Raw genomic sequence first — 24,037 nt, forward strand, 5'->3', positions numbered from 1 at the left:
AACTTTAAAATGTTGGTATTTTATCTCATTTCTCAATGTTAGAATACGGGTAAATTTTAATATTGGTATAATAAAGAAAATTGTTCATCTTTATACCAGAATGTGGGTTCTTTTAATATTTAGACAGTTGGAAACTTTCTAAAACTAAGGATTTTGTAGTGTATATTAAACAACTGCATATTGTATTCACAAAACTGTATTCTAAGTATGTTGATATTAAAAACTTTCTTCCAGGGAAATTACTGTCATGCCTGTTATTTCCAAAAAAGGTACATAAACATTTCTGTAGACGTTCTTCCCCTAAATTGACCCCCTAAAAGACTTCTGTAGAAGTCCTTCTCCCTCAATTGAAACACATTGTAAACCAAATAAAAATATATAAAACCTTGAAGAGGAATTATTTTCATTTTCATTGCTCAAGTTATATATAAATGTACATTATAGTTTATTTGCACTGTTTTAAATATTGGATATGCAATCTAGACCAGATATATGAAGGGCTATAAAAATTCTAAGAGTCTGTCCTGACTAATTTGAGGCTCACAAAAATTTATTTGTAGACATAATAATCAAAGAAAATATTTTAATAACAAGGAAAAAAGATTATTTTTTCCTAATTGTTTTATCATCATTAAAATATTGTTTTTAATACAAACAAGACAGTATTCCAAAAATACCATCTTAACATTCACTAAGAGACACTGAGCAAACTAGCATCCACCAGACATGTTCCCTGTCCTCAAGGCTATCGGAAAAAAAATATTCTATTTGTTAATCTCCACCCTCACTGCTCCCCACCTTCTCCCTAATGCCCTGTCAGAATGAGTTGAATCTAGTAACAACAAATCAGTCTTCAAATTGCTGCCTAGCCTTTTAAAATGTTTGCTCCAAAAGTTTAAAAAAAAAAAAAAATCTTTGGGTTTAATGCCAAGAAGGCAGGTATATGCCTCTCTCTCAGATGCATTTTCAGTTTAATAAATTATTAAGCAAATACTACAAACCTTATCTCTCACTCATATCCTTTCTCTTGAGCTTCCTATTTTTCTTGATCTTAACCACCAAACCAATCTTTATAAACTATACTTCCCCTAGCTTGGTCACTTACCAAACTCCTTGTCATCTTTCAAGTCTTAGCTTGGATGCTTCCTCTCTCTTGTGACACCTTTCCTAAACACACCAAAGTGATATAATGCCTCTCCTTGAGTTCTGTTTTATATATAACTTGGGTAAAATCATCATTTTATCATAATGTGATTATCTACATCTGCAATCCCCAACCCTGGGGCACAGACTGGTAACCGTCCTTGGCCTGTTAGGAACCAGGCCGCACAGCATGAGGTGAGCAGCAGCTAGCAAGTGAAGCTTCATCTGAAGCTTCATCTGTATTTACAGCCACTCCCCATCACTTGTGTCACCGTATAAGCTCCACCTTCTGTCAGATCAGCAGCAGCTTTAGATTCTCATAGGAGCTGGAATCCTGCTGGAAACTGCGCATGTGAGGGATCTAGGTTACATACTCCCTATGAGACTCTAATGCCTGTTTGATTATCTGAGGTGGAGCTGAGGTGGTGATGCTATCGCTGGCGAGCAGCTGCAAATACAGATTATCATTAGCAGAGAGGTTTGATTGCACAATAAATATAATGCACTTGAATCATTCCAAAACCATCCCCTACCCCTGTCCCTGGAAAAATTGTCTTCCATGAAACTCATCCCTGGTACCAAAAAGGTTGGGAACCACTGGTCCACGTGTTTGTTTTCATCTTACATGTTCCTTTAAGGCAGAGACTGGTGTGCAGTGTTGTGTTTTTTTTTCTCTTTTCAGATCTTGGGGGTCTGACATGTATGTATTAGGTACTCTGAAATATCAGCAGATTTTAGAAAATCTAAACCACTCTCTTGGCTTAGATTCAAAGGATTGTACATAAAATCCACTGATATTTTCCTAGCAAATAATAAGCGCTTTTTGCTATTGGGATAATTTTTGCAATTGGTGTAAAGTACCAAATGTCTATCCTAGAGAAATCCAAACTTCTTTATATCAAAGAGCACTTAAATATAAATAAGTATGCATATTGCTAAATTTAAAGATTAGTGCAACAATGAACTTTCAGTCTGTTCTATGATTGCCATAATAAATCTCAAACTCATGTTTTCTACATGAAAGGAATCTGTGGTATGGACAGAATTAACTGTTGGAAAGATTTAAACAAAGGTGTTTAAGTTTCTTCCCAGAGCCTTCACTAATGCACTCTCACTATCCAATGTGTATATGAAATTTCTCAGCCTTAAATTTGATCAGAGATATTTTTGAAGTGTGGGGGAAATGCTTAACCAGAAATTCTACATTGTTATTAATAGAAAATGGCTTTTAAAGTAAATAGAAAAACAAAGACTTTGCTGAAATTTTTAACATTGGCATAGTCTATAAAAACTAAGACAGTAAAATCATGATTTTTCAAAAAAAGGATACTTTCCAAGATTCCCAATGGATGTCTGAAACCTCAGATATTACTGAACCCTATTATATGATATGTTCTTTCCCATATCTATATACCTATGACAAAGCTTAATTTATAAATTAGGCAAGGGATTAACAATAATAGACCTAATGTTAACAATATACTGTAATAAAAGTAAAAGAAGGGTTACCTGAACACAAGCATTGTGATACCACAACAGTTGATCTGATAACTGAGATGGCTCCTAAGTGACCAATAGGTGAGTAGTGTCAACAGTATGGATACACTAGACAAAGGAAAGATTCATGTCCTTTAATAGTCTGGAACTAATTAATGGGCACACATGGGCACAGAGAGAAGTAAAAGTCAATTGGAAATCAAGAAGCGGGGGTGCGGAGTAGGGGGGGCAGGTAAAAGCCTACCTAATAGGTACAGTGAACACTATTGGGGTAGGGGATACACTTATAGCCCCTGACTTAAGCATTATAAACACTATCCATGTAACAGAAACATTTGTGCCCCCTTAATATTTTGAAATAATAAAACAAAGAGGGAAAAAAAAAAGAAAGATTCACATCCCAGGTGGGATGGAGCTGGACAGCATGAGATTTCATCATGCTACTGAGATGGCATGCAATTTAAAACTTATGAAGTTTATTTCTGGAATTTTCCATTTAATATTTTCTGACCACTGTTCACAATGGGTAACTGAAACTGCAGATAAGGACGGACTATTTTATGTTAAATATATTAATTATATATTAATTCTTCCAAATTATTTCAGTCTTAAGCTAAAATAACTTATTTTATGGAAAACATCAATAATTGGACATTGGAAGAAATGGAAGAGAAATATTCATTTGAAGAGTCAGTTCACTGGCACTATTATTTAATATGCAATTTCAGCCAGATCTAATAGTCATAAGAAAGAAAATCATCCTTGATATCCAGGAACTGACCTGACACAGCTACACTCCAGTGCTGATAGGAGATGGCTTGACACTCAAAAGTAAAGCTGGTTTTCTCATAGAACACCAACTGATCAGACAAAGTCACTTTGTGACTGTGATGAAGTAAGGGAGGAAAAAAAAAAAGACCAGTTCATAATTTTGTCTAAGAGCAGACAAAAACAAGGTCACTATGCAAACCACAAAAACATTAGCTTTTATCAGTAATAATAACCTTACCAATAGCTGGTAACATTGATATTGGCCAATCAGCTTGGTGAGATAATCCAATCATTTACCTATACAGAACAGACTGAGACAAAAAAATGGGCACATAATAAATTTCTGCATAAAGATCACATATGTATGTGATCTATTACGAGAAAGCCTCTCCTATCATAGTCCTACTTCACAGATTTGGTTCTTAGTTAATTAGATGCCTTACCAAAGAAAACAGCAATTATCTTTGGCATGTATTTTGAAATTTAAAATAATGTGAGAGTTCTGCTTCAGTAGGGGCTGAAAGTATTAAAAAAAATAAAATAAAATAATGTGAGTTTTTAAAAGTAACTAGTCTTACGGGGTTAAAACACAATTGTGTACTATGTCTGAAATGCATTTATCTCTTCTTCTTACACAGTCGACAATTAACTGAAAAAATTCACGAATATATTAAATAATTTAATTATCAGTTAGTTACTGATAACCTAGGCCACCAAAGATTAATTTCGAATAAAACATGAAATCAGTGACAAGACTCGGATTTTTAATGCTAACAAGACATTCTGCTTTCTAAATGAATTGACTACACACACTTTAATTAATGAGGGGTGTGGGAGTAGATATTTTCACTATGTAAGTGGTGTTAGGACTATTACGTGAAAGCTCAATAGCAGGAACGATGTTTACTTGTATCTTTACATCGCTAGCAGTCAGCAGAGTCTGGCACTTTATAAGTACTAGACGATATTGTTTTAAATGATTTTCTTTTTTCTTTCTTTTTTGAGACAAGGTCTTGTTCTGTCGCCAGGGCTAGAGTGCAGTGGCAGCATCATAGCTCACTGCAACCTCAAAATCCTGGGCTTAAGTGATCCTCCTGCCTCAGCCTTCCCAGTAGTTGAGACTTCAGGCATGGGCCACCACGCCTAGCTAATTTTTCTTTCTTTTACTTTCGTGTGTGTGTGTGTGTGTGTGTGTGTGTGTGTGTGTGTGTGTGTAGAAACAGGGTCTCGCTCTTGCTCACACGGCCTAAGGCTTGGCTACCCAAAGTGTTAGGATTACAGGCGTGAGCCACCGAGCCCAGCCTTAAATGATTTTCTAAGTCACGAAATTCTGTTTCTACAACACACTCTATTCCCCTGCCCCTCAAATCCATAATACTATTAATAACTGGCACAAATTTTCATAGATGAAGAAGGATTCGGATATTATGCTTGAAATGTATTTACAGGGTCTAAATTCACTTGCATTTCGTTATTCTATTACTATCCCGGTGGTGGTTTCACTTCTCAACGTGAAGGACGTCCCCAAACTCAAGGACCTAAGTTCCCAGACGTCCACACTCTCAGCAGCAAAGCGAACCCAGCCCAAGTTCCAGCAGTCCCTGCATACTTGAGCTAAGCGGAGGCCTCACGCGGCTGCGGCGCATGCGCGTAGGAGGCAAATCGCAGGAGGCGGAGGCTCAGTGAAGTGCAGACTGAGCCCCAGCTGTCTCGGCTCTGGACGGCTGGACCTGGACCCTGGGGTAGCGCAGGCGACTGTCGGGACGCGGCCGCGATCGGTCGCACCGGGCTCACTGCCCACACTCGTCCAGCTTCGGACGCCCCACGCTGCGCCTCTTCGCCAGCGGACACTCCCCGTAGGCGGCGTGTGGAAGCGCTGCGACGGGCGGTGTGGGCGGAGCTCGCCGCTCGGGGCCGCGGATTGGCTGCCTCGGCCTTGCCTTTCACCTTCCTGGTCGTGGGGTTCAGGTGTGAAGTGACCGCCAGCCCGGAGCCGGCTCTGAGGGGACGGACGCTCTTTGCTTTTCCAGTGAGGCTTTGACCTAGTCCATACGAATTGGAGTTCTCCACTAGCAGCAGTTTCTGGAAAGATTTCGAGTTTGTATTTTTTCTTTTTGTTCAATCGGTGGAACATATTGGCATCTATGTTTACCTCTAAACGAGTTTTTTGCTGGCAGCTTAAATGACTTTATTTCTCTCAGAAACGCTACATATTTTCTCCCTCAGGTGCTCATATCCTTACCTTCCATGACAAATCTTGACGACAATATATGCAAAAGATATGTAAAGATGATAACTAATATAGTTATATTGAGCCTGATCATCTGCATTTCTTTAGCTTTCTGGATTATGTCCATGACTGCAAGCACCTATTATGGTAAGTATGATTTTCTTTTTCATTTTTTGTGGGGGGAGACGGGTTTCACTCACTGTGTTGCCCAGGGTAGAGTGCAGTGGCGTCACCATACCTCACTGCAACATCATACTCCTGGGCTCAAGCAGTCTTCTTACCTTAGCCTCCCAAATAGCTGGGACAACAGACGGGAGCCACCACATCTGGCCAATTTTTTCTATTTTTGGTAGAGACGGGGTCTCACTCTTACTCAGGCTGGTCTTGAACTCCTGACCTCAAACTACCTTCCTGTTCTAAATTGTTTTTCTATAATCTAATCCGCGAAATTTGAAATTGTACCGTTGTGAACTCATGATTATGAGTGGTTGTGTTTACTTCCACAATCTGAATTTAACTCACTAACATAAAGGGTGCCTTGAACGTTTTAAACCCTTTAATAGATGCTTGTGTGAGAATACTAGTTATACCTATTTCAAAATGTCTTTAGTATTTTATGTAATATGCTATCTATCTTGGTTAAAAAGTGAGGTGAAACATAGTTTTGTAAAGCAATCACAGTGATGCTTTTAATTTTGAATAAGAATATTAGTAATGTAGTTTATCAGCTTCAAGTGTCCTGTAAAAATAAGAATTAAAGACAGTATAATGTTTACATTTGGAGATTTGAAGGATTTGTCTGACATTTGGTCACTTCAGAAGAATAGACTCCTTTTAAAGCCTGAAGCTACTTTGCTGTAAGCTACTCTGGACTCAGGTCTTTAAGGTTTTGAAGGTACTTTAGAGCATGATCCTGTCTACACACAAACTTCCGTGGTATTCCTGTAAAAACAAAATGTTGGTCAGTTCAGAACAAAGGAAAAGGTGAAAAGGAGAGTGAGAAAATGAACTCTTATAAATGGTTATATCATAAGTGATTGCCATTTTAGATCTTAGTCCTTTTGTAGAGAGACTGTGAATAATTGGATAGGTGTTCTCCAGGGTACAGTAGGGCTGTTCATTCATAATGATTCACAATAGGGAGTAGGGGTTTGGGGGGAGGGAAGTGAGCGAAGATTCTTGGTGCCAGGATTAATTGTAACCTAAACTAAATAGAATAAACCAGGATTTGTAAATTGAAGTGTCCCCCTGGGGCCAGTCATCTACTGCAAATGAATGGAGCTGGCCAAGTTTTTGCATATTAAACATGTCAATAGTTTTCACTTTCATAAGTAAGATTTTTCCCATTTTTTGGTGAACGCTTGGCCCTCTTTGGCTTTCATTTTCCCATTTTTGATAAAAACATGAACATAAGCAGTAGTTCATGTTTGTCTTTCCTATGAAGAAATCATTCAGCCTTGGTGTTTAGGAATCTGTCAGGAGTGGTGGGGAATTAAAACAGGAAAACCATGGCTTATCTAAAAAAGGAGGCCTTTCTTCACCTTCAGTTAATTCTGCCATGTGGGCTAGAACTTAAGGTTTTTATAACAGAAGCCAAGAATCTAGTTTTTTTAATATGAAATCTAATCTTTAATTATTGACTCAAATTGTTTGAAAACACTGCTAGCCAAACAAAACATCTGTGAGCTGGATGCAACCTTTGGGAAAGTCAATTTCTAACCATTGAATCAGGTGTGCTCTGAGAGGCAGAGGGAGGAATAAAATCCTGTTAAATAAAGAATTTGTTCTGTGTAATTCTTGAAATTTAAAATGAGCCTTTCAGAAAAATGAGGAACCAGAGATTCATTTCAATCTCCAAATGCCCATGTTTGAAATACCCATTATCATAAATATTTTAATAGCTGTAAATATTCTCAAAACTTTGACATGACTCATTTGACCATTTCTCGGTAAGATTGCCCCTCTGGAAATATACAAATCTCAGCACAAATACAGTCATATGCCTCATAACGATGTTTCAGTCAACAACAGACTGCATACACAATGGTCCATAAAGTTATAATACTGCATTTTACTGTACTTTTTCTATGTTTAGATACACAAATACTGACCATTGTGTTATAATTGACTAATCCTTTTTAATAAAGGGATTTGTTCTGTGAAATTTGTATTCAGTCGAGGGGCCGCACTTGGGGATCTGGAGGGCCACATGTGGCTTTGAGGCTGCAGGTTCCTCATATAGCCTAGGTGTATAGTAGACTATACCATTTAGGTTTGTGTGAGTACTGTCTATGTTTTCAAATGATGGAATTGCCTAAGGACACATTTCCCAGAACATATACCTATCATTAAGTGACATATGACTGTATGACTGTATTTTTCTTTGGTGACTTCATCTCAGTCTTTCTACTTTTGATAGTATTTTAATCCAGATAGCAGTTATCAAAGCTTAGTGCCAAGATTAACCTGTGCAGACTTCACAATTTGTGCTCCACCTTTATAATTTTTCAGGTAATTTACGGCCTGTTTCTCCTTGGCGTTGGCTGTTTTCTGTTGTTGTTCCTGTTTTGATCGTCTCTAATGGCTTTAAAAAGAAAAGTCTAGATCATAGTGGAGCTTTAGGAGGTATGTTTTAATTTTGAATGTTTAACTATATAATAAATGCTTGCTCATATTTAAACTTATGTTTTCTAAATTCTGAATATATGGTACTATAAATCATAACGTTATATATTTTAGACATGTTAAAGTTATGTATTGCTGAGCATTCCTATTGTTAAAATTTCCCAAAGTAACATATAGTTTTAGTGTAATGTACAAATTTAACTTTGTAATTGATACAAAGTAGATTAATAGGATAGCCTTTTGAGAAAGGACCTTGACTCCTCCTTTCTGCTCCTTTAGTTTGATTATTCTCCTACTAACAGAAACATTGGAGCACTTCTCCTAGGTGTAACATAGAGGAACAGTTGGAAAGAATAACTCTTGGAAATTGCTGTTAGTAATCTCAAGCAAAGCAGTCCAGACTTAGTGTTCTAGATTAATTTTTCAGAACTGAGCTGGGGACAGGCCATTTATTCCTTCTTTTAGCAAATATTTATTAAGCACTTACTACTCTGTGCCACTGTTCTAGAAACTGGGGATGTAGCTGTGAACAAGGACAAGGTTTCATTTCTCATGGAATTTTTATTCTTTAGGGCAGATAGATAATAAATAAAATATCTAAAACTTTTATGATAATGATGAAATTTATGAGAAAAAAGACAATAGTGTGTATGTTGGAAGATGTGGGTCATTCTTCTATAGACAGAGAAAAGGTCAGGTGCTTTTCTCTAAGGAGATCATTTTAACCTGGGACCTGAAGAAGCCAGTAATGAGAAGATCTGAGAGGATGTTCCAGGCTGACAGAATAACAAATGGAAAATCCCTGACATGTACAAGCCTGCCTTATTTTAAATGAGAGTGAGAAGAATCAGGCTCATTTAAATAGTAGAGATAAAGTTGAAGAAATAGGCAAGGACTGAGTCATATTGGGGCTTGTAGACCACAGTAAGAATTTTATTCCAAACTAGGTAAGATCCCTCTGCCTCAAATCAGGAGCATGACATGATCTGATTTGACATTAGAGCTTTCATATCCTACCAGTGTTATAAACACCAAAACTTTAGGATTCCCCCAAAATACTTCCTATAGGATGTAATCACTACAGGATGAGGATTATTTAGAATGGATGAGTCTGAAAGCCACCTACCCAACCTTGAAAATGCTGCTCATCTTTAGCCTCTAATGCACTATAAACACCCTCTGTCCCCTCTGTATTTATGTACAGCAGATGTTTCTTATAAAGTTTTATAAACTAGAATGGACCTTTATGGAGGCAAGATTGCATGATGGGTAAAAGAAAAAGCACTAGAGTCAGCCAGGATGAATTTGAATAATAGTTATAGCTTTGAAAAAGTCATGTAACCTCTCTATGCCTCAGTTTTCTTGTCATAAAAAAATGAAGTTTTTAATACTTAACCTAGGGAAGGATATATCATTAATTTAATGAAGCTTAAACTTGAGAATACCTCACTTGCAGTAGTACCTTCCAAGGCCTTGGGAAGAGCCCTAGCAATATGTTTTCATGGTCCTATGGTTTTGTAAATTTTGCAAAGTTAAAAGATATTTTTGTACTCTTTTTTTTAAAGGGGGCTCCCAAATTATATAAGCTTCAGCCTCCACCCCCAAACCTAGATTTACCCTTGATTTCATTGTTAGGGCATAGTGAGAGCTAAATGAGGTAATTACTATCAAGTTCTTAGCTCAGTGCCTGGACACATAGCCAACATGTATTGAGTACTTATTATTATTAGGTAGAGTTCTTCAGAATCATGCTAATTCTCTTTTTTTCATAAATGAGAAACATTGTTCAAGTTCCATTGAGAGTTTTTTTTTTCATTCTGAGTCGGTAGTTGAGAATTAAAATTAATTAGACATGTTGACATTTTTATATGAATTTTTTTACCATATAATCAATAAGTATGAGGAATGGTTATGTTTTATTTATTTAACAAATGCTAATTTTGCACTTACTATGTACCAGGCACTACTGTTAGCACTTTGGAATCCATTTATTACAAATAATTTGAACAAGCTCTTCTTGAATGTAATAACATAGAGTTATGCTTTGCTAAAAAAAAGGTTCTTTCTCAGGTATCCTGGCCTTACTATTTATTATTGTTGACCTATCTATAGCAAGAAAGCTCAAGTCCTTCTTGAAATTCCATCTTCCTTTAGCCTCTATGCTACTTCTCTTACTTTTTTTTACCTTACTTTTTTTTACTTTTCTGATCTCTACTTTTGTTTCTTTCCTGCTACCATTTCCTTTCCTTTCCTACCTTCTAGCCCTTGGGCCTCTACTCTTCTCCTGCCTATCTTGATTTAGAATTAAAAGATATATATTTGAAACCTAGCACTGCCACCTGTTATTGCTGTGAACTTTGGCCAGTCATCTAACTTGGGAGCCTCACTTTATTCATCTCTTGTGAAATAGGTCCAATAGTAATACTTTATGGGCTTATTGGTGAGGCCCAAACAAGATATTGTGTGAGAGACGCCCTATCTTTGTAAACTGTAAAGCACTATGCAAACCTTCACTGTTAGTGATTATCTATTTTCAACTGTATGTTTCTATGTGAATGACTTAAATTGGCATTGCCACAAACCTTTGTTTCTTTCTCCATATCTCTGCTCATATTACTGCCCATCTCTCTCTCACTTCTCTCCTACCTCATTATATATGCTGATTATTATCATCTGCATTAATGGAGAAGTATATAGAGAGGTTTGAAGGCTAATGAGAAAGTTCTAGGGGGAAAATAATGAAAACTGCAGAAAATTAAAATTAACTCTCCCAGAATGAGATTAAATGAAGTATTCCCACTTAGAAAGGCTATATTGTTCTAGGCTTCTTAGTACTTAATGAGGCATTCACATTGTATAGGATTCAAACCTAATAAAGTCATTACTTTGCTGCCAGCCCTAATGATGGAAATGATCCAATGTAGTAGATGGAAGCATGTTGTTAACTTCCTTTTCAGTAGTAACTGATAGTTCTAAAATCAGGTTGTTTGCTTCTAAAAAATTATCCTGGTTACTATAATATGCCACTCAATCTGCTTGAGAACAAAGGACACCTACTAGATTATAAACTCCTTGAGGACAAACAGTGTATCTAATGCTTCTGTGTCCCATGTTTTTTTGAATAGTGGTAGGCACATAATAGGTGCTTAGGAAATAATAGTTTTATTTTAAAAACCTCTGATCTTTTCCTAATCATTTCATTCTATGAAACATTGGTATCTTACTGTTTGGAACTTTTTGTTCCTTAAGGATAAAAAATGTATTGCTGATTTAAAGTATATCATAGTAGTTGGGAATATTGTCATGGAGTATGACTTCAAGTTACTTAAACTCTCAGTGTTACAATGTTCCCATCTGTAAAATGGAAAGAAATAATAGTTTCTATAGCAATGAGTTATCATGAAGAGTTATCCATGTAAAACACTAAGAACTGGCAAACAAGTATTTTACAAATGTTATTTTAACTGTTTTCCTTCCACTATACCGCTATTCACAGACATAAAGAATTTTACTAAGGTTTACCACATCGTGACTTTAGTGTGTTTGGGATTGAGAAGTAAGACTTACAGAACTGTGTCTCAGGATCTGGGTATTTACAGCCCCCCTTGACAGGAACACATACCTCGGTGTTGATGGAATGGGGGAAGGTATGAGGCAATGCTTAAGGTGCACAGTGAAGTAGAGGGCTCTGGTCTACTGGAGAGAGAGAGTGTTGCCAGGATAAGGAGGGTCACATGAGGGGATATGTGGGAAGGTGCATGTAAACTGTAAAGTACTGTACAGGTGATTTACTCCAAGGAAATGTTGCATACTCATTGTTAACATAGTTCTGTGTAGTTACTGAAAGTTTTCCTTTGAACATGTGAATGTGGACAATTTGTTATCAGGCTTTTTGACTTGGCAAGTTCTAATTTAATTCCATTTACAAAAACTGTTAGGCTGAGTGGTTTACCTTTTCTTTATTTATTTTCAACAAATACTTAGTGAGGGTCCCCTGTATACCAAGAACTGTTTTGGGCACTTAGGATTTTAACAGTGAATAAAATGGATAAAAATCCTTCTGTCATTGAGCTTACATTTATAGTCAAGGGAGACAGATAAAAATAAGATGAGTTTGAGACATCTAATCCCCAGAAAGAGATGCTGTAAGTATAATGGAAGTACACAGCAAGATAGAGTGTTGTCAGGAAAGGCCAATGTTGGTATTCTGTCTGGTCCCACAAGGGTGGCCTTACCTCTTTTTTGTCACTGTAGTTCAGGTCTTATGTTTAGTCTTTCTAAAGTAGAAACTTCACTCTGTCAGGCCAAGAAAACTGGCTGAACATTGCTCATTGTCATAAGGGATTGATATATGAGCCAGAATGCTGCTTTATTAATGTGATCATATCTAGAGCTACCAGGCAAACTGGAATACAAACATCACTGTTCAGGCATGTCCTATTTTTGTAGTCAGGCCACTTGAGAAGCCAGATTATAATTATAAGGTTGCTTTGGTGAGTACAAAGTCTGAGAAACAGTAACACATGTCCACAGGTCAAAGGGTCCCCTCCCTCAGACAGAGTTCGACAAGTTTGCCAACTTCTGGTTCTTTTGGCCTTCACTTTCTACATTTTGGGCTAACCAGTTAAATTGCTATGAAGTGCATATAAAACAATAGATTAGATAGATTAGGGTTGATTAAATTACTGTGAAATTTCAGCCCTGCCTTTCCCTCTTCTGCCTCCCAGAGATTACCTAGGTCACCTTGGTTAGAATTTGGGATATAACTCTATTCCCACTATCAGACATTTGTAGACAGTGTTCTTTTGCTCCCCTAGATGGCATCTAGATAGAAGTTACCTTTAGGCTCAGAAGGCAGCCATAATCCTTGAGTCTTCAAGTTCTTTGTGAGTACCTTATTGTCCCATATATGAACCCCTAATCATTGATAATTAGAGATTCATGGGGTGCAGTGGAGAGGTGGAACAGATATGAACAGGAGATAGCAGTTACTAATCTAAAAATGTAGACATAGCTGGGAGTTGCCAAAAGTTCCAAGATATTTTTAGACTACATGAAGGAAAGCATTCCTTCAGAGCACACTGTCTTAAATTTATTTCCTCAATCTGAACCTGTCTTCAACATGAACATTGATCACTTTATGTAGTATTTTAAGGTGACTGAAGTAAAAAGGATGTAGATGCCATTTGCCATCTCAGTGTAGGTTGTAACATCTCAGTGTAGGTTGTTTTAGGGCCTTCCTACTGTGGGTTTTTTTAAAGACAGTGGAACAAATTGTTAACAATTACTATTTATGAAGGGGAAGAGGACAGACACTTTCACTTTCAGTTCCTATACCTCCATATGTTTTGGCTTTCTACTCCAATAGTTATGTACTACATTTATAACGTTTTAAAAATCAGTTGAAAAAACTTAAATTGGAATAATAATAATATTTATCATTGTTGTTGAGCTTTTGTCACTGGAACTGTCACTGCTATCAGTATCAATGACATTAGCTAACATTTCTTAAGGGTCTCCTACATCCTGGAGAATATAATAAGCATATTACAAAAATCATCTCTAACTTTTTATAGCAAGCCAGTCAAATAGGAATTTTGATTATTCTCATTTCACCAATGTGAAATTGAAGCTTAAGGAGGCTAGTCTCACAGAGGTAAGTGGAGAAGCCAAAGTTTGAACTCCAGACTACTCAACTCCAGAGCCGAAGTGCTTTATTACTACTTTATACCAAGTTCCCCTATTTCTTACACTCTCAAAATATATTAAACTTAGGTAAAATACCAGTAATTGAGCATCTCTGGATGAATCAATGAATAACTATCTCATTGGTTATGATACTTGAATTTCGAGCTAAGCAATGGAAAGGGTTATTATAGAAAAAGAAACCTGGTCCCCTGTTCTTTTATTTAATAGGATATTGTTTATTTAATACCTCTTTATTAAATAAATAGATTCATTAAGTATTAAATTATTTAATATCTTGTGTAATATTGGCTCTATTGTTTAACATAATTTTATTTAATAAAATTCTTCATTTAACAGAACAGAATATATTTATCATGAGAGTTACAGAGAACAGAATTGGTCAACCACAGAGTAAGTCAGGGATGGATCAGTTCATAGGCAGAAATAAAATAGAAAAACTAGGGATAACAGCAGGCAGCCTGGACAGTACCACACAAGATAATAGTACCTTAGTGAGGTTATCACATTCTGGGAAAATGAACCCCTACCCTGGAGGGCTAGAGTTAGATTTTTGTCAGGCGCCCAGACTAGAAGCTCTCTCAAGTTTGGACAAAAACCAGTAAAACTCATGAGAGACCAATTTACAAAGCAGAATGTCAGCTTCTTGGTTACAGTGACCTAAATGTTCATGGCAGATTAGTACATTCTCTCCCTAAAAGAAGAACTATAACATTATCAAAAGTTTGCTTGAAAGTTCAAAAGAACATATAGAGAATGCTATCTTTTAAGTAAGAAAAAAGGGAAAAATAAGAAAAATGCATGTATCTGCTTAAAAAGAAGCACAGGAATGATAAACAAATACAACAAACAAACACAGAAAGGAAAGTAATGCAGCTGTTTACAAAGGCTGGAGGGAAAGCTAAAGATTGGGGGTGGATCTGGGAAGAAGTGGCATTTTTCCAAGTGGCATGTTTCTTACCTTTTTGTGTAAGTTTGGCTTTTGGAAGCATGTTCTACATATTTAAGAAATTAAATTAAATCAGTAAGGATTGGAAGGAAGAGAATTTAAAACTGAAAGCAAACTGAAATGAACTCAGTTACATTCAAATGAATACTATGAGCACACTGAAAGGAAAGAAAAGAGTAACCGATGAACACTGTTTTTAGCTTGTATACCTCAGGCTTAGGTTGAGAGGAAGGGAAAATTACAAACAAATCCTAAACTATTTTTAGTAGGTTTATTTTGTGGTAGTATGAGTGAAGCATTTCTGAAGCAATTTTAGATATACTGTAGGACTGAGCGAATGAGTGAATTTGTCATAGTTGGGAGTCAGGGTTCTTACTAAGGAAAATGAAGCATACAGATATGGAAGGGAGGAAGGCAAGAGAGAACCCTGTGGGGATGGATTGCAATTTGTATTGGTGTGATCTTGTGATTTCTAAAATGTGTGTGTGTATTCCTATGTGTATATTTGTATGTTTGTGTATATCAGTGTGTGTAATTATTTGTCCTGTCCACAAACAGCAAAGATACCCCAGTAGCAATGAGCACACTTGAGAACCTAGATCTTGGTGTCTAATATACATTACCTATTAAAATGAACCACAGCTCCTCAGAGAGATGGCTGCTTACAGGACTAGGGCAGAGTAGGTTTGAGGTGAGCCTAGAACATCTTGTTATACCAGAAAGAAAGGAAATGCTCAAAAAAAAAAAAAATTATGAATTCATGTCATAAGGGCACAGTAGCCAATGAAAAGGACTCCCACTGACCAAATCTGGAACAATCTGAGTACCAGTTAAGCACAGTAATATAAGCTATTAGAAAAAATAGGAATTCATGAGTCTATACGGATAATAATCGGTATGGATTATTAGTAGGGGAGAGAGAAGGAGGGATCTTGCTTATGTTAGAATGCCAAGAGCTGATTGGAAAAATGTGGAGAGAGTGCTGGAAAATTAGCATTGCTACCATCATTGTAAAGATTGGATTAGGCAAAATCATAAAGAAATGGTAAATCTGGGGGAAATTTTTGATAAGGGGCAGGATATTTGCATGATTTTAAAGTATTTCCCACAGATTGCTTCTTATTCTAAAGGAAAAGATAATAATTAAGTGGTAAAGAAATTACACAATACCTTGACTGAATGATCAAAATTAATATCAGCAGTGTGAGGAGGATGGCCATCAGGAGCCTCTAGATCTGACACTCTGAGAGGGATACGGCATCACCCAAGTAGTATCTGGATGAAGAATGCATAACCTGGATCTAACCATGATGGAACATCAGACACTTCAAGATTGTTGCTCCATAAATTAATATAAATATATTGGAGACAGAAAACGTCTCAGGAGTTTTGCAGGAACTGTCCCTTGGGCTAATTGCTTTTAGCCACAGGGGGCTGTTTGTCGGGTGGGGGGGTCATTCTTTGATCAGCTCCCCTCCTGTGGCTCCTAGCAGACCTGCCTTGCTTTACAAAACAAGTCTGAGCCCCAGATCTGAGAATCGACGCGCCACTGTGAGATGCAGCCGCTACCAATCTTTCAGAGATGCCCTCCTGAAGTGAAACAGCTTTCTATATGCAAACCGACATGTTCACATATTCCTTCAGGGCAAAGCTCTGCAAAACTCCTGAGACGTTTTCTGTCTCCAATATATTTATATTAATTTATGAAGCAACAAAGATGAGGAGCATGTTTTTTAAAAATGGGGCAATTGGATTCTCAAAATGACAATATCAGAAAAAAAAAGGCGTATAGAAATGGTCCATACTAAAAGAGACTAAAGAAATATAACAACTACCCTAGACTGGATCCTATACTGCAGGGGGAAATGCCAAAAGGATATTACTGAGTCAAGTGACAAAATTGGAATACAGATAGTAAATAAAAATATTATATCAATGTTAAATTTACTGCAGTTGATAACTGTAATGTGATTATATAGGAGCATATCCCTATTAGAACATACACACTGAAGTATTTAGAGGTGAAGGGCCATGATATATATAACTTACCCTCAAATAGTTCCAAAAAATACATTTTATGTATATTTATGTCTTTAGAGAAAGCACACAAATCATAAAGCAAATGGGGCAAAGTGTTAATAGTAGGTGAATCTGGGTGAAAAGTATACAAATGTTCTTTTTACTGTTCTTCCTCCTACAACCTTCTGTAAGTTTGAAATTATTTCCAAATAAAAGTTAAAAATTTTTTTTAAAAGTTAGCTTGGTAAGCATACAGTCAGAATAAGAAGAATTATTAATAGTTGTATAAATTTAATGCCCAGAGAAGTAAAGCTCTGTCTACAACAGATTTCTACTTAATAAATAAGCCAAATATTGGACTCGACTGGTTAAACCACCTTTACCTGGACCATGTTCAGGACATAATGACAAATTCAGTTTTTGAAACTCTCATTTTATAACTACTATTCAGACTACCTCCATCTGTTAGCATATTCTTTTTATATACGGTGTATAGGACAACTCATTTGGGATAAAGGCATTCTTAGAGACAGTTACATCCAGTTCTTAATTTCCTGGAGTCACCTTGATTGAATTTTGTATATTCTTAGTTGTCAAACACTTATTTCTTATTTTTTGTCACTTATTATAGATGGCTAATTTTACTCATATTTTCACTCTAATTCATTTTTGTAGAATTGAACTATTGGGGTGATAAAGATGAAGATATTTGCTCCCTCTCCGATCAAATTTTATTCACAAGAACATTTTCAAATTTTGTAACAAAAGGCCTTTAAGGATTATCTGGGTGATTTTAAAAGCCCATTCCAGAATATGTCTGTACTCTCTAGGAATTACCTAGAGAGAAGTTTTATAACATCTTAAACAACCCACAGCAAGTTCTTTAAGTCTCAAGCATGTTTCAGCTAATTTAGCAATTGATTTCAATGGCCTTTTCCACATTGCTGTGTTATCAAGAATGCATCTTTCCTTTGCTTTTTTACTTTTGTGTCATGAAATGTAAGCTTCCTTCTTCTTTGTTTTCGTGATTGAACTGCAGGTTTTATAAGCTTTTCTTGAAATTGGTCATTCATCAAAAAATGAAAGATATCCCCTTCTTTTTTTTTTTTTGTTTGCCTGAACAAAATCTAAAAAGGCAGAGAAAAGTCTAAAAATCTAAAATCACATTCACAGAACATATTCTGGTTTTAGTTTCACATTAAATTCAGGATTATTTTTGTGGATTTACCCAGGAAAACTTAGCTAAGAAAAACTGTCTATTCCCTCGTCATAGTTTGTGAGACATAATGAGATAGCACATGAAAGTTCTTTGAAAAGCGTAAAAAACTTATTTCTTTTGACTTTCCTTTATGAAGTAGGGAGAAAACAATTCCAGGCAATGGGGGAAATTGTAAAGGATATACACTTGAAAAATTCTATAATCTCATCTCCCCAGAGAGACCCATGGTTAGTTTGGAAATTCTTCAAACTAGCTTTCTGTCCAAACAGTATATATAATATATAAAATATATATTGTTTAATAATGAAATCACTACTGTTCATTCTTTTCTGCAACTTGATTATAAAAAGTTTGTCTGTCTTCCATTCCTACAGCATTGTTTGAAAGGAGACCAAAATATGGTGTAAAAAAAAAAAAAAGATCAATATAATAAAAATGACATTCAGTTTACTGCTTGGTAATAACTTAATTGGTAAAATGCAAATATATTAGAAATACACATTTCTGGTTGTAATGTAAAAATAACTGAAAGAAAATTCCATTCTATTTTCACATCATTAATGTATGGATTGAGTATAATTCTGTGTTTGTATGTTTCTTTCAGGGCTAGTGGTTGGATTTATCCTAACCATTGCAAATTTCAGCTTTTTTACGTCTTTGCTGATGTTTTTTCTTACTTCTTCAAAACTCACTAAATGGAAGGGAGAAACAAAGAAGCGTCTAGATTCAGAATATAAGGAAGGTGAGATTAATTTTCTTTGATATTATTCAAAATGGTAAACTTTATTGCATCCCAACATAAGCTTTTAATCAGAACGCATTGATTAGACTGTCAAAAAAGATAAATTTTTATACGAGAATTACTTTAATAGCCTAATTTAGTTTATTATTTATCTCACCACAATAGGAGATGACAGCAGAGTTTTAGAAGCACTAGAGTCTATCCTTAATTATTCCAGATTTAATAATAACAGTATAGAATATGGGCGAAGGTGCCATAGCACTTTTAGTCTTTTTTTAAAAATGTCAGTCATTTTTCTTAAACCTTAAAATACAAATTTCTATAACTGCATGATTTTCCTTCTGAGAAGAAAATATTTCTTGTCCTTTTCATCTGTTTTCAGGAGGTCAAAGGAACTGGATTCAGGTGTTTTGTAATGGAGCTGTGCCCACAGAGCTGGCCCTGCTATACATGATAGAAAGTGGCCCTGGGGAAATCCCGATAGATTTTTCCAAGCAGTACACTGCTTCCTGGATGTGTTTGTCTCTCTTGGCCGCACTGGCCTGCTCTGCTGGAGACACATGGGCTTCAGAAGTTGGCACGGTTCTAAGTAAAAGCCCGCCAAGGCTGATAACAACGTGGGAGAAGGTTCCAGTTGGTGAGTCTTGATTTGAGTTTCTTAAAAAAAAAACAAAATAAGCAAACAAAAAAAACTTCTTGATTTAATGTATTTCTTATTTTAGAGCCTTTTAAGAATTGTATTTAGTCTCCTTAAATAAAGGCAAATTAGAAAACTATTATAGGCTATTGAATTGGTGATAATAAATAATATATTTTGGAAACATTAGCAAGACCTAGATAAACAATACAGAAAGGTAGAGATTGACCTACAAACGTAACAATGGGGAAAGAAAAGAAGGGGAGCAATAGAGTATCTCTTGAGGGCCTGTTACGTAATTAGTGCTTTAACATCATCTCAGTTCCCCATTAACTTTATCAATTACTACTACAAATTGCAGATCCAAATCTGAAATGCTCCAAAATCTGAAACTTTTTGAGCGCTAACAGGATGCTCAAAGGAAATGCTTGTTGTAGCATTCCGGATTTCAAATTTTCAGATTTCGGTTGCTTAACCAGTAAGTATGTATTATGTAAATATTCCAAAATCTGAAAAAATGCAAAGTATGAAACACTTCTGGTCTCAAGCATTTCATATAAGGACTGTACTGCTTCTTTTTTGTTATCTTCTTCTTCCTCTCTTTCTCCCCTACCCTCTCCTTTTCCATCATCTTCTTCTCCTCCTCCTTTTTTCTTTTCCTCTTCTTATCATCTTTATTATGATAGCTAACATATTAGCTATTATAGTAGAATACCTACTACAGAGCACTGTTCTAACTGCTTTACATTTATTACCACTTAATACTCATAATATTAATCATCGTATGAATTGGTTCTTTTCCGTCTTACAAACAAGGAATCTACAGCATAGAGTAGTTGAGATAAATTAACCACAGTCACACAGCTTCAGAGTGGCAGAACTAAGATTGAAACCATGCAGTCTGGCTCCATGGAACCATTCCACTGTACTGCTTAGAATGTCAGGAGTTACTACAGAGAAAAAACAGTTTTCTAAGTAGGCTATGGTCTTGAGATTGCATTAAAGAGAATGCTTTATTTGAATTAGCCTTAATTAGAGAGGTATCAAAATTTTTTCCTTTCCTTGACTTTATGTGTTTGCTGATTGTTAACCAGGTGATTTTATGTGTGTTTCTTCTTCAGGGACCAATGGAGGTGTTACAGTGGTGGGCCTTGCCTCAAGTCTCCTTGGCGGTACCTTTGTGGGCATTGCATACTTCCTCACACAGTTGGTTTTTGTGAATGATTTAGACATTTCTGCTCCCCAGTGGCCAATTATTGCATTTGGGGGTCTAGCTGGATTACTAGGATCAATTGTGGACTCATATTTAGGGGCTACAATGCAGTTTACTGGTAAGAACATTTCCTTATTATTACCTCTTAGTATATTAAAGAAATGGGGAAGAAATAAGAAAAGAATAATAAAAAAAGAAGTGACAATTAAAAATAAATCCAAAGACACAGGGTGTTGAAGGACCAGAAATGATAGGGCAAAGTCTCTTCCACAATTTTGTTTTTATTTTGTGTTAAATTAATTGAAAGAGAATTAGTCCTGCAGAGCAGTGATTAGAAGCTATGTGGGGAGGATATGATGGTGCAGGAAACAGATAGTTTTGCTTATCGGCCATCACCATCACCCAATCCCACCATCACCCAAAAGCAGGACATTTGGGATCAGATCATTTTAATTTGTTTTCCAAGTCCATTTGAGGGATAACTATCGTACTAATCTGACTAACACATATGACCTACTTTCGTACTGTGACATTGTGCTTGCTGTGCTGGCCACTGAGTTTTTAGCCCCACTCAAGATACATGGGAAAGTAAGTTTTCCTCAAAATTTTCTGTGCTTTGCTTCTGAGGCTCTCCTGTCCTATCAGTGTGCTGACATATTCTGTTAGGTGTCTATTTGCTCCACACCCTCACCAACCATGTTTTCACCTTTGATTGACATCATGAGGAGGCTGGGAGGCTAGAGAAAGGTTCTCTGAGTACAGTCCTCCCAGTGTCCTTCATGCCCCAAAATAATCTATGTGCCCTTCTTCCATTCCTCTCCCCACCAGTCAGAGTATTTGCACTCTCAGTTTTGTTAGTCTCATTTAGATGCTAAGGAAGAAGCAATCTGATTTTAATTCCCACTAAAGGGTCGATAACTCTACACACACACACACACACACACACACACACACACATACAGAGTGCACATGTTTTTTAGACAGCATAGGTTTCTTTTTTTTCTTTTTTTTTCCCCCCAGCCTCTGAGAGCCTAGGTTTCATTATAACTGGTGAAGTTCTGATCATATTGAGTGAATTGAAAAAGAAATGTACACAGTAGGGGAGCTACTAATTTATCCTGTAAACTTTTGTGTACCTCCTTTGTGCCAAAACCGTGCTGGGCCCTGTAGATCCAGTGCTGAGGCCACAGACATGAACCCTACTCTCAGGGACCTCACAGGTTGATCTTGGAGGGGGAACCACTGAGAAGGCAGGCCCAGCCTGCCAATTTCATGCCCTTTCTGCTGTTAATGTTCTCTTTCCACTTACGAAGTAACTCCAGAGGTATTGAGAGAATATTACCAAGGTGTGCTGAAGCTCATTTGTTCAAAGAGGCCTTTTGTAATCAAGGGTTCCATATCTCTCATCATGTAAATTATGCATCAATGTCATTTTACAAGTCACTAAGAATCTTTCAAAAATTATCTCCTTTGGAGGAAAAAAGCTATTTTTTTTTCTTTTAATCAAGTCATTTGGGTTTTCCACCTCACTTTCTTCTTTTCCACTTCAGGTTTGGATGAAAACACTGGCATGGTGGTCAACAGCCCAACAAATGAGGCAAAGTACATAGCAGGGAAACCCATTCTTGATAACAACGCAGTGAATCTGTTTTCTTCTGTCCTTATTGCCCTCTTGCTCCCAACAGCTGCTTCGGGTTTTTGGCCCAGGGAGTAAACTTTTATTTCATTTCCATAGATCAAAACTGGTGAGTCCACCTAAATTTGCAATTCCAGTGTTCATCTTAAGAATAATACTTGTAGTCGCAAAGCAGAATTACTAGTTCCATTTTCCTCTCAACTCCCTTGTAACAGCTAGCATCTTTCTAGTGAAAGAGAAGAGTTCATAGAACTTCTGCATATTTTTCTTCTGCTGAATGGAGGTTCTTGAGCAGTGAAGCTACCTTGTCCCTACATATTGCTATATATTGAATTGAAAATTCCTGTGTAGTCAATGTCAAGTATTATTTTGTTTTGTTTGTTTAAACCAACATAGAGCCTAAAAGTGATGATGTTTAAAATGGTTCTCAGTTGAGGCAGAGAAATGCTACTGTGCCAGTTACCCAAATGTTGTATCTGCCTTAAATGTTTTAAGCTAATATATGTGGAAGCCTAAATAAGTATAGTATCCTGGACTTCTCCCATTACCTTGCCATCACAATTGTGAAAAATGTGGATAGTGGTCCCTAGTGAGTTATGTGGCCTACTCCACACTTGTGCTTCCTTCCTCAGGGTTAGTGATGAGAAAAAAAGTAAATGCCTTTTTCATATGACCATTATAAAGCATGAAAAAAAATTATTTTTAACTAAAAGCAAAAGAACGTTATCTTATATCTAAAAAACGTGCACCTTACTATATAGTTCAGTTCTCTGAACAGAAACTATCTTGAGTTCAAAATTCTTAATGTATTATATAGCTTTCTTTGAAGTATGTATAGGAATATGGTTTAGTATTGGCATCCCGAACAGCTGAAGAGTCATTGGAAAATTATTGTAATTTCTTTTTAATTTACTATCCTGTAAGTTGCTGGAAAATGGTATGATTTCCTATTACATACATCTAAGTTGTGCTCTTCTTTACATTGTAGTCTCAACTAAAATGAATTCTGCTTTTCAGTTTTGTTCTTCACTCTGATTTACTATGTGCTAAAGGAGTTTTGACATGGTATGGATTATTTTACTAAAAGTATTTTTAAATGTTTCTCATGTGATTTCTGTACCTTTTTCTCCCTGCCCGTTTTGCTTTCTTAAAGAAATTGGGGAAGGAATCCATGAATAAACCACCACAAGAGTGGATGAAGTTTAGAATTCTTTATTTGGTGACCCTACTATAATGCCAATATAGAACTGACTTAGTTCAGGAAGGAAAGCAAAACAGTCACATCCTTAATCCTTAAGCAAATCAAATCAGTGGTTTGCAACCATTGTTTTTGAACTTTGGGTATACATTGGAAGTACCTGGACATGTTTTAAAAAAATACTCGTGTCTGGGCCTCAAGTCAAAATTCTGATTTACGTGATCTGGGGGATAGCCTGGACATTGAGACTTGTTAAAGCTATGGTTAGAATGATTATGTAGGGAGTTTTTAAAACATGGTTGCAAAGGCCCCTTTCTAGACCAAGTAAATCAGAATGTAGGAAGATGAGGCCCATGCGTGGGTATTTTTAGAAAGCTCTGGGAAATTTTAATGTTTAGCCACATTTAGAACTAATGAATGTCCTAGCACTGTATCTTCTTTTTTTTTTTTTT

At 36.3% G+C, this 24,037-nt stretch overlaps 1 protein-coding gene across 3 annotated transcripts; it reads left to right on the plus strand.

The window, feature by feature from the left end:
- The first annotated feature begins 5,402 nt into the window (after window positions 1-5,402).
- TMEM19 (transmembrane protein 19) lies at window positions 5,403-23,295 on the plus strand. 3 transcript variants are annotated; one of them, XM_012642069.1, is made up of 7 exons: window positions 5,403-5,508; window positions 5,638-5,788; window positions 8,153-8,266; window positions 18,764-18,901; window positions 19,284-19,538; window positions 20,660-20,869; window positions 22,302-23,295. In XM_012642069.1, exons 2-7 carry the CDS (start codon window positions 5,659-5,661, stop codon window positions 22,463-22,465), a joined length of 1,011 nt encoding a protein of 336 aa, XP_012497523.1. In that variant the 5' UTR covers window positions 5,403-5,508; window positions 5,638-5,658; the 3' UTR covers window positions 22,466-23,295. The 3 variants fall into 3 exon arrangements, with proteins under 3 accessions (XP_012497523.1, XP_012497522.1, XP_012497524.1); XM_012642068.1 differs by having other exon boundaries at window positions 5,403-5,788; XM_012642070.1 differs by lacking the exon at window positions 8,153-8,266.
- The last annotated feature ends 742 nt before the right edge of the window (window positions 23,296-24,037 follow it).

Source organism: Propithecus coquereli, unplaced genomic scaffold, assembly GCF_000956105.1.
Source record: "Propithecus coquereli isolate 6110/MARCELLA unplaced genomic scaffold, Pcoq_1.0 Scaffold172, whole genome shotgun sequence".
Lineage (NCBI taxonomy): Eukaryota > Metazoa > Chordata > Mammalia > Primates > Indriidae > Propithecus > Propithecus coquereli.